Source organism: Amblyomma maculatum, chromosome 8, assembly GCF_055883805.1.
Source record: "Amblyomma maculatum isolate TAMU_Amacu chromosome 8, ASM5588380v1, whole genome shotgun sequence".
NCBI lineage: Eukaryota > Metazoa > Arthropoda > Arachnida > Ixodida > Ixodidae > Amblyomma > Amblyomma maculatum.
This window is the reverse complement of record NC_139351.1, coordinates 101,755,478-101,766,470: the sequence shown is the minus strand read 5'-3', so window position 1 is coordinate 101,766,470 and position 10,993 is coordinate 101,755,478. Positions and strand designations below refer to the sequence as shown.

The window sequence follows — 10,993 nt, the reverse complement described above, 5'->3', positions numbered from 1 at the left end:
TACTGCACATAATAACATTCAGGGTAATTCAAAATAACAGATACATTTACACATGCTTCTGTGTAATTAGAAAAAAAAACATTAAACATTGATTACCAACACTGCATGCATCGCTTGGCACCAAGAAATAGGGAGGCAAGGATATCCCTTCCCGCTAAATAAAAAAAAAATTACATTCGACCTTGAATAAATATGCAACTTAGAGCACCCTCTTAAGTTTCAGCACTTTCATTCTTCCCTGCTTAGCGTTGCACTTACAGTTCTGGGCCTTAACATAGAAGTGCTGCCTGGTAAGAACATAAAATTTGATAATTTTGCTTGGAAGGGACATACTGTGATTTTTTTTTTTTTTTTTGCGCTGAAGTTCATCTGTTCGGCGAAGTTAGGCCCTCACATTAACATGCCAGCAGCGCAACACATCTGTCCATAAACGAGAGGTCACGCTGGCAGCCGCGAACAAGCAGGAACACTGCCGCACCGTCCATACACCGCGCGCGAACCTGCACACGCGCGCGATCGCGTGACTGCATCGCCAAGCTGACCGCAGCGCCACCGCGGCCTTCGCGGCAGCGCATGAACCAGAGGATCGCGCTTTCTCGGCGGATACGCCGGCGCTGGCGCCACCTCCCCCTTCTAGCCACCATAACGTAAACAAACCACGGCCAACATGGCAGCGCCATCAGACCGTGGTAGTTCCTTTACTTCCGCAGAAAAACCGGTAATAGTCTAAATTAAGCTCGCCGTTATCTCTGATGACGATTTGGAGGGACAATATTATGCTTCTCAGGAGTGTGAAGTCACTTCAGTTGTGCTGTCGTTAATATTTCATTCATAACGCGTATTGCAATTTGGTTTCAGGAATCCACGGTGCTTGATTTCACCGACGCTCTTTCGTCAGGTTCGTAATGAAAGAAAAAGCTAATGCGGTCTTGACAGTAACGTAATAATAATATCTTTCAGAACATCGTAGTGACAAGTTGTACCAAACGGAGAAGCCGGATCCGGCCTTACTTCAACAAGGGGATGTATTTTCTTCTATGCCCTCTATGGTGCGTAACCGTCTTGAATGGTCGCATCTGACCAAAGCCTTTGTCACTGCGGCCAGCTGTGTAAAAATTTTCAAAATCTGGCGATCTTTGAACATTTTGCAGCTCTTGTGGCAAGCGGGGAAGCAGCAGGCCCAAAACGCATTTAGCATTTACGCCAACATTGATCTCCTGAGGCCGTACTTTCACGTCGAGCCACAGGAGGTTCGTGCAAGGTAATCAACACCTTTCATCTTTCGTATTTCATCTTGGCTTATTAGAGGCCGTGTTTGCTTTTGTGTGCGTTGATGTGCAAGGATGTGTAGATGACAGGCTGTGAGGAGTCCTAGCTTGCTAGGCAGTTAACTTCGTGCATATTTCACTGAAAAAGAAGCCAACTAAAAATAACGCGTACCGAAAGAGCTCGAAAAAGCTGCACGTTGACGGTGTTTTCTTTTTGCTTTTTGTAACAATGACACTTTTTGGGTCTTTGTTTGTGTGCATGTTACAAAAGCAAGATGTGTCTAAGAGCTAAGAATGCGGTGGTCACTGCTGACATGGACCACCACACTCGTAAGGGCCTCAGAATGAATTTTAGGCTAAATGAACGAAAACGCACACAAACGCAATAAAGGAAACGGTGTGTGTTTTTGTGCCTTTTACCCTAAGATGAACTGTCACCAACTAGCCCAGCAACACATTCTTTTGCACTCAGGATGAATGTTTGGAACGAAATATTACCACTATATTTAGGTCCATTTGGAAACGAGCTGATGCACGAGTTAGAGTCTAATGACTACTATACTGGCCAATTTCTGTTATTTTCTTTCACTGTAACTGTAAAGACCAATGCGGATGCAGCAGGAGACTAAAGCAAACTGTTCAGCGAAGCGGACATAAAAGCAGGGCACAGACAGACAAGGCGCTGAAAAAACATGATGCCTTGGTCAGACACAAGGCAGTACATGTGAAATGACATGCAGGGTGACAGCAATACGGCATGCACTACGGAGCGGCAGTACTACAGTGTACAAGAACGACCACATAGACGCATTATAAGAGTAACCATTGTGTCATCTTGTATCCTCAATGTGTTAAAGTCGCTGTTGACATTTTTTGTGTCTGTAGATGTACAATCAGTAGGAGCTACAAATAATCCTAGGTTGCTCTGTTCAGCTCAGTTTTAGTTCACCAAATGCATTTCAAAATGGAAAACTCATTATTGAAAGAGCTGCAATGGGGTGAATTTTCTTCAACTAAGCATAAGTAATATAGAGTGTGCAGCAGCTGTGGATGGGTGCAAAGGAACTGTCCATTTGTACTGCTGTAGTGGCTTTTAGTTATGTATTTTATTTCGTTTGTGCTGTGAGTGCTAATATGTTCCCTGCTTTACAGAATCTTGGAGTCTTTCCTGCCTCGTTGGCCATCACACTATGCACCCTTGGTAAATGCACTGTCGCTGCCTTTGTGGTATCTCTTGTTGTGCAGTGTTTAACTGCTGTTTTTAAATGCATGCCTGTGCTTTTCTTTTTTTCTGCAGTTAATTCCAGCTGAGCTTTATGGTCCTTTGATGCTGGTTTTAACATTGATAACACTTCTTCTTTTTGGAATGAAGACGTCTGGTCATACTGTGGTATGTATGCTCATGTTCCTTCCTGTTATGAAGCCGATTGTACTCCATGTATTTACTAACTGATCAGCAGCCATTGGCTGTGCACGTGTGCAGGTTTTTCTTTTTTTTTCCTCAAAGGCAGCCTTCTTCTTAACCTAGTTGATAGTGTTTCCTAAATGTTGGCACCAGGTTGCTTTTATGAATGAATTAAAATCCTTTATTTAAAATTTATTGTCCAAATGGAGTAGACAGTAATGCTTTTTACTCAGATTTGCACACATTATCACCTGACATGAATAAGATGAAAAGGAGGCAATTGCACACACATACCCACAAGGATAAGCATAAATACAAACCTTGGAACGAAGCTATGTGATGCAGGGTATACTGTATCACAGAACGCTTAGCTGACAAGTGTAATTTGATAATAATAATGCAATCCTGTCACAGTGCAGCATTCATCGAATGAGCTTTGTGATAATCAGTTGCTGAAGAATTTGTATATATCTATTGAATTCCAAATCAATGAGTCTGTTTGTCTGTTCTAAAGAATATAACACCAATCATGCTTTTGTCATTTCATGATGTTGTGATCAAATAATGACAAATGTTTTCGTGGTAGCGTACATCGCTTGTTTGTAGTGATTTTAACTTGGGCAATGAATTTTGTTTTGCATTTTGTGGTGAATAATATAATTCTGCGTTTGCGCTGTTTTTGAGCTTGAATTATAACTAATGTGTGGGGATTTGAACTTTCATACCATGAGCTAATAATTTCTAGTGTATTTATACACACAAAGCATTAGTTGCAATGAAATTTGGTGCAGTGCAGGTTTTCTCATGCTTTTAATGATTAGACAAACATTTCATTTGTCATTGGTAGTTTCATTTCTGAGACTTGCAGAATCCACAAATACCTTCTTTAAATATGTTTATGCCCTTTGGTCTCTCAAGGCTGCTGGATTGTATATTGTCTAGGTGTTAACATTTTTTTCTAGCAGTTTTTTAGTTTCTTTGCTCAGAAACCTAGTCTGCAATCAAAGAAAACTATATTATCACTTAACATGAATCACATTACACCATGCTCGATACAGAAAGTTTCTTCTATAGTAAATACCTCTGCAAAAAATTTTGGACATAGAATACTGTGTCTAAAAACTATTCTTAATGCACTTTCTTTTTTTTGGGAACTTAGTGTTATGCTTTCATGAACTCTGATCAGCACACTTGGCACTGAGTGAAGCATGCATAGATTTCTCCAGGCAATAACAGCTGGCAACGGGCACTTTATTGGTGTGATTTGTTTTCGGTCCTAAGTAAGAGCTGTTTTTTTTTTCTGTCCAGTTAATTTTCAATCTGCCTTTTGACTTTGAGTGATTTTCATCACTTTAGGATCCAAGGTAGAATGAGAGAAAGAAGATGGATACGCAGTATGAAAGAGCACTGAGCACTGTTGGGGGGTTACTGAAAAAACGTCTGTTTGATCAAAGGGGTGCCCAAATTATCTGAATTAACTAATATTTGCTTAAAGGTATTGTGGTGGACACGTGGCTGGGCAGAGGTTGTTGAATTTCCTGACTGCAGTTACCTGACTTTATTTCTGGTGAGCAGAACGTTTGCCCTCTGTTTGTTCCTTGACGCTTCTCAGAAAGAAGGCACGCTGATGGGCACCGCGTTTGGCGTCAGTTTCGGCTACTGGCTTGGAGGTTCAGCCCTGGTCCGTGCTGCTGGTTATATCAGCAGCACGCAGCTCTCCTTCTTCCAGGTCCTGTCATTAATGGTGAGTGAGCTGAATGCCTGGGTCATGGAAGTGCATTATGTCAGAAGTCTCGAAATGATGGCCTAGAAAGGTTGCCAATTGGTTCGTTGTTAGGTGAGCAGGTTAAAATGTATTTACATTGTTCTTGTTGTTTTGATGCAGGTGTAAGAATAGTGAAGATTTGTTCGTATCGGATGTGATGCAGCAAAAAAAAAAAAAAAAGAATGCTGAATGTCTCTTCTTTTTCCAGAGATGAGTAAAGAAAATGTCTGACCAAATGAGAATGTGAATACCTAGATTTGCCTAATTCCCTTTTAAAGTTTGTAAGCCATTTACAGGCCTTAGGATGGCATGCTGAAATGAGTGATGTTTTGGTTAGCTATGAGTGAAGCTGGATGCAATTTTTTGTCGTCATGAGAGTATGAATATTGCTGCAAAGTGCACTTTTAGAAAGGTTAAATAATTTTGCACTAAATTAGCTGTAAAAATTGCTCACAATGGTGCCAAGAAGGACATTAGGCTATAACGTCATAACTCTGCTTTTCATGTTAGCACTAATGCAAACTGTGGCACGCTGTATGACCAACTATGAAAGGGAAAGTACAAGAGGAGAGGTTTGATACACACAAGGAATTTCTTCCTCTTTACTCTTTCACTAGGTGCACAGTGAGTGCGTGCATGCATGTGGTTTGTGGAGGGATCCCTCCCTCACACTGAAGAGTGTGCTGCCTTTGTCGAAATACTTTTTAAGGCTTGGAAGAGCGAGGGAGTCTTCTCACTGTAGATTGGTTTGAAACCCTGGCGCCACATTATGCACCACACAGCAAGGTTCAGAAACAAGCACACTGGACTGTAATATTTCCACAAAGGGTGTACATGATTCAGGATTTAGATAAGGGCAACTCTGAATGTATCTACCTTACAAGTTTTCAGAGGTACTGAAATAAACTTGAGTGCCATACTATAGCAAGTGTATTTTTGATAAGGATCTAATAGGGGAAACCCAGAAAACATCGCCTTTGGGCTGTTTGCAGAGTGATGTGAAAGTTGAAGTATGCTTTGCCAAGGATACACTCCATATCACCTGGAACCATTACTTAACGATGAGCCACATATTCAGCATAAGCATGCTTATAATTTTCTCTCAATGACACCCTTGAATTCTTTTTATTTAGCGAAATTTGCTGTCAAAAAAAAAATGTACAAACATTTTTTTTTAGTTTTGCTTCAAACAATGCTCAGTACTTGGCCATTTATTTCTATTTGCGTGTTTTAGGCTGTGACATTTAATGTTCTAAACTTGACAGTCATTTATATGAGAAAGATGCGGGATCGAATCCCAGCCTCGGCGGCCGCTTTTCGTTGGAGGCGAAAAGCAAGGCGCCCGTGTGCTGTGCGATGTCAGTGCGTGTTAAAGAACCCCAGGTGGTCGAGATTTCCGCAGTCTTCCACTACGGCGTCTCTCATAGCCTGAGTCACTTTGGGACGTTAAACCCCATAAACCAACCAACCAACTTTACTCTTCGGCCACACAGGCATATTCATACTGTTTAGTCGAAGCAGGCCTCTATTATTTTCCTCGTCTTCATGTAATGTGGCAGCTTACGACTGCATGCTAATGAGCAAGTGTGAAATATTAGAAGCACGTATAATGAAGGCATTAGTGATTTAGCGAGTAGCATGATGCATGTCCACGAAGGAGCATATCCATGAGGTGAGGGGAGCTGCAGGCATCATGTCCAGGTGAAACATTGGAGGAGCAGGTGAAGAGGACGGGGACAACAGGTTTGTGCCAGCTGCGGCCAATGGGAGCGAGTTGGCTTCGCATCAGCTGCAGCCGGGGAAGAGAGGTGTGCCATGTGAGCTGCAGCTGGCATATATCTTGTCGCACTTTGGCTGGCTCTCTTGAATTCCTTGACATGCGCTGAAGAGCCTTGCAGCAACTGGTAAATCATGGATGATGCTGGTTCTGTGGATTCCAAAGCTGAATGCCATGTTTGGAAAGCTGAACAGCAGTGCAGAAAGATGAAGCTGAATTAAGATTAACGATAAAATTAAGAGCATAATGTGTTAGCACGTCCAAGTCTTATTTAACTGAAGTATGTAAACCGGGAGCCTTTTCTTTGTAAAGCGTCCCTTGTTTCCCTGCGCTTATATGTGCTCAGCACGTCTGTTTAGTCCTGTTGGAACATGACCTAGCCATGTTGGAGCATGACCTAGCCACATCCCGTTTGCAGGGCTACGGCCTCTCCGGGCACTGTCTGGCTCTGCTGCTGGGGAATGCATTCCACCCTGTGCACTCCCACCTGTTCTTCTACTCGGTGTGGTTGCTCCTGGGGGGTGTGACTGCTGCCAAGCTGGTGAGTTGCCTGGTGCCCTCATCTGTAATTAATTAGACCTCTGATTAGGCTACTCAGCAAGTTACAAGTGAGTTGGTGCTGCCCTTGAGTAACCTGAGACGGAAAGTTTTAACTTAAATTTCACAAAGAGTGCCATTTTTTTCTCATTCGGTCAGAATAGCTCGCAAGTTCACAATGTGTGCATATGTGCCAGACGAAAGAAACACAAGTTTTCAGAGGAACTTGCCAGCAGTGCTAACTCTTGTTGGCAGCAGCACGACAAAGGCAGATGACACAAAACCAAAATCATTTCCCTGGGTATTAACCTGCAGCACACCAAATTATGCAATTGGCATTGGCTTTGCTTGCAGCGCTCAGTTGTATTGCGTGCCTACCCACTGCGGTTGCTGTGGGGAGCAGCAACCCACCGAGCCTCCATGGTTGCAATCCTGAATCAGCCTTAGTGGTTTCGTTTGTGTCACTTCCAGTGGCTGCTGGTTTCTTAGGTTTAATGTTTGTAAAACTGATCTTCTTTTAGCCCTTTATGACGTGCTCACTTTTGTCATAAATGCCTTTTTTTTTTTTAAGATTTCTCTGCTGGCATGCCACTGCATAATGGTCTTTTATTTCTGGACAGGAAATTGTTTTATTTGACCTTTAATGTCATCGCTGCCTACAGCATGCACACAGGTGGGCAAGGTCACTCTCATTTTCTTTTAGTTTACCCACTGAGGAAGACCACGTTTCACATTGCAATTTCATGCCTGCTCTGTCCTTGAACATGTTAACTTTCTATAAGGCATACAATGTGCTCATGTACCACATGAATAAAAATAGTAGAGCTGCACACATAATGACTCGAAGTTTAATAACCGTTTTCAAGCCAATCTGACGTCTGGTTTAGTAGAAAAAAGGGGCACAACACATTTCTACCTGTCACTTTTTAAAAAGACTTCCTATACCAGATTCTTTTTCATGTATCTGAAAAACCTTTCATTCGAATTGAAAAGTGCTTCAAGAAGTATTACGAGACAGTGAACTGGTGGGAAAAGTTCAAAAGCATAACAGTTTTTCAAATAACTTTTTTTCCTACCAAAATGAGTCTTGTCAAACTGTTCACCTGCATTTGTTAAAGCATACAGAATACCAAGGAGACCTATCAGTGAAAGGTGAAAACATGCCAGATGGTTTGTTTGATTGTTCCGTAATATTGAGCATGCAAAAAACTTAACGTGTCTGTTTGTCTGCACTTGAAACAAGTGAGACAACTTTGTCCCAGAGCTCCACAAAAGCCTAACATGGCAGAGGCTTGCCTGAACTTTTTACCAGTTGTATCTTGTTTCATGTTTCAAGCCATTGTTCTGAAACTCTAGTGACGGAAGAGATAATAATTTGGAGTGACAGTGTACAGATAGGCTCTGTCTTAAAAGCATAGCTGCAGGGTTGAGAAATCTTTTTTTCTTTTTCTTTTTATGGTTTCTGCTTTAGGGGTAATGTTCTTTCTTTGCAGATGTCAGTCTTTTCAGCCAAGACTGCCAGCTCATCGCACAAGGCAGTTGCTGCTGGCAGTGCTGGTGCCCTTCACCTCCTTGCTTTGCTGTACTTCCACTTTGCTTACCACAGGACTGTTGAAGGTGAATATTCCAGTTTCACCTCATTTAATAGAATGTCTGCGAGTCCTTGTTTTAGCTTTCTGCTAATATTTTAAAGTTTACATGCATGCACGCACATTTACACACATTAATTTGTTAAAATGCTCATTAATTAATGAATTCATTACCATGTGCCAATATTATAAAAACCCTTGGACAAAAGCACTGCATTGAAAAAGGGGGTCGTTCGATAATAAAATGAACTACAAAGAAAAAAACTGAAATTATGATGCGACAGCATTCTTGGCTCTCATCTGCAGCTTCCCTCGCAGATCCTTGTTTGGGTACACGCATTTTGCTTCTCGCTTAATCATTAATCTTCTGATTTGTGTGCCTCTGCTATCTTGCACCTGCTGATTAGTATACAGTTGTGAGCTACCATATTATGTGAAAGAGCTCATGGCATGGATATAAAGGCCTAGGGTTAGCCTGTCTGATTCCAAATACAATTGTCTCAGAGCGTGCGATTCTCACTCGCCCTCTATCACATAGGATCTGCCTGACATGGCAGGTCTTATGTGATGGGAGGGTGAGTGGTAATCGTGCCCTCTGGTATCCTTGTACAGTAAAACCTTGTTAAAACGAACCCACTTTAACAGTAGTTTCGTCTTAAAAGTAGCAAAGTCAAGTCGCCGACTCGGCGCCTGTTCAACATAATGCGTTTGCGTCCGCATAAACCGTACCAGCTTATCACAGACGTATTGGTTAGTATGTACCATTTTCACTTTTCGTCACACAGTGCATGGCGGTAGTACTAGTAGTAACCACCTCACAAAAGACTGTTCAACTAGCGCTGTAACAAACTACAAATGCGACTGATGAGATGGCAAGCTGCATGGCCAATGACAAACTGGAGCTAAAGTTAACTAAATGCAGCGTACGATGATGATGATAATACAGCTAGTGCCATTTTTGGAGTTTTCCCCGCAGCAGCGAAAACTAGCCTCGGCCATTACGACCGCCTGGACCGGCGCGTGCGGCGGGTGCACCAATCCAGGCCGTAAGCTAACTGTGGCCTCCAAGCGATGCGCCTCCAGAGCCGACCACGAAGTCACATCCACCTGTCCCCCCCTAGCGGGCCTTGTGGCCACATGATAAAATTGCAGTGGGGAAGCAGAAAAGCTCCCATGAAGCATTTGGTGGTAGATAATATCAGCATTTTGTTTGTTTAGCTACATTTGTAGTAACATAAGTTTCTCAGACATTGCTTGTTATATCTTTGGGATAGATTTAACAGATAATTCTGGGGCGCTGGAAGTAAACAGTTTGGCATATCTGAAAACTCGCCTTTTGCTGAAACACTGGAAGCGGTTATGTGGGATCCGCTTATGATTTTTATTCTCGTATATTTCGGCAGTGAATGGAGTGAATGTACTTCAGGTTCGGAGTAGCGGGTAGCTGCACAAGTGCTGTAGCACTCATCCAGAAACTGTTGTAAAATCTGCTGACGTTTACGTGTCTGTTCTTTTCTCTTGCAGTGCTTGAAAGTATCTGAAGAAAGGGGTTTTGGATGACATTTCAGGAGATTTTCCTGGATTCTATTTCTTTAATATACAAGGACTCTGGATCGCAACTTTACCCATTCTGTGTCAGTGCATATGCATGGTCCATGCCGTTCGAAGATGAAAGTTTTGATAGCATTAACACGAAATCTCCGGAGCAAGAATGTCACAGCATTGGAAGCATTGCAGGGGGCCAGTGGTTGACATTGCCAGGAAGGATCTGATGATCATCAGCTTCCTCCATATGTACAGCATAGCGAAATATATTTGCACCACCCAATATGCATAGCACTCAAAAAAGAAAACGAATAAAATCGTTATGTTGAAGTTCGAGAACTGCATTCACGTATTTAAGTATATTGCTACGGACGACAATATATACATTTCAAGCAAATTCTGAAATTAATGATGAGGTGCTTAGTTTTTCTGATTGTTCTCATTACTTTCAATGTAGAACGTGTGGGTGCGCCTGCGTGCTTGTGCAGCAGTGTGAATGGCTCCACTGCACTGTGCTTTCAGTGTCCATAGGTGTGTCTGGCAGTCATGCTTTAGCGAGGTATAGTTATCAAAGCATTTAGTCATTTAAAATAACACTGTTTAACCTCGATTAGTGCACGACAGCTCCAGTTGCTCATGTGCCATAAACCTTAATCAAATATAAAACAAACTCCCTGCAGTGACTCCACACCTTGTAACTGGTTACTTCCCGTGGCTACTCCAACCCTCGCAGCAAAGGGCACCGGCATATTACACCACCTCAGCTGTTCTGGAATTTGCATTGCAGCAACAATGATAAACATCCGATCGATTTTAATCCTTACCTGATAATGCTGTGGCTGTGTGCACGTGTGAATGGTGTATCAGTGCAATAAATCGGTTGATAGCCGATCGCTGTCTTGTCCTGATGGATCTTGTTCTTCACATTTCACATGTAAAAGTTGTAGGCAGGTGCATTTTTTCAACAAAAATAGCTGTTTGTGAATGCATTTTTTTTTTTTCATATTGTGAGATTGGCCAGAACAGTCAGCATACCAGCATATCTCCCCTTGTCATAAATGAACCCCAATGGTTTTCTATGGCTCTCCTAACTCCTCGTCCCGCCGT

General features: G+C 42.3%; 1 protein-coding gene across 1 annotated transcript; it reads left to right on the top strand.

Annotated features, from left to right (window-relative positions):
* The first annotated feature begins 651 nt into the window (after positions 1 to 651).
* LOC146182014 (protein YIPF3-like) lies at positions 652 to 10,777 on the top strand. The gene is made up of 10 exons (XM_084577014.1): positions 652 to 718; positions 859 to 898; positions 961 to 1,049; positions 1,152 to 1,261; positions 2,421 to 2,469; positions 2,566 to 2,658; positions 4,286 to 4,417; positions 6,634 to 6,756; positions 8,246 to 8,369; positions 9,866 to 10,777. Exons 1-10 carry the CDS (start codon positions 668 to 670, stop codon positions 9,880 to 9,882), a joined length of 828 nt encoding a protein of 275 aa, XP_084433140.1. The 5' UTR covers positions 652 to 667; the 3' UTR covers positions 9,883 to 10,777.
* Positions 10,778 to 10,993: the final 216 nt, after the last annotated feature.

What these genes read in the sequence shown, in the direction of transcription:
- LOC146182014 (XM_084577014.1), top strand. Translation starts at nt 668, where the DNA reads ATGGCAGCGCCATCAGACCGTGGTAGTTCCTTTACTTCCGCAGAAAAA. An exon ending in CCACAGGAGGTTCGTGCAAG is followed by an intron (nt 1,262 to 2,420) that starts GTAATCAACACC and finishes CCTGCTTTACAG; the next exon opens with AATCTTGGAGTCTTTCCTGC. An exon ending in CATCACACTATGCACCCTTG is followed by an intron (nt 2,470 to 2,565) that starts GTAAATGCACTG and finishes TTTTTTCTGCAG; the next exon opens with TTAATTCCAGCTGAGCTTTA.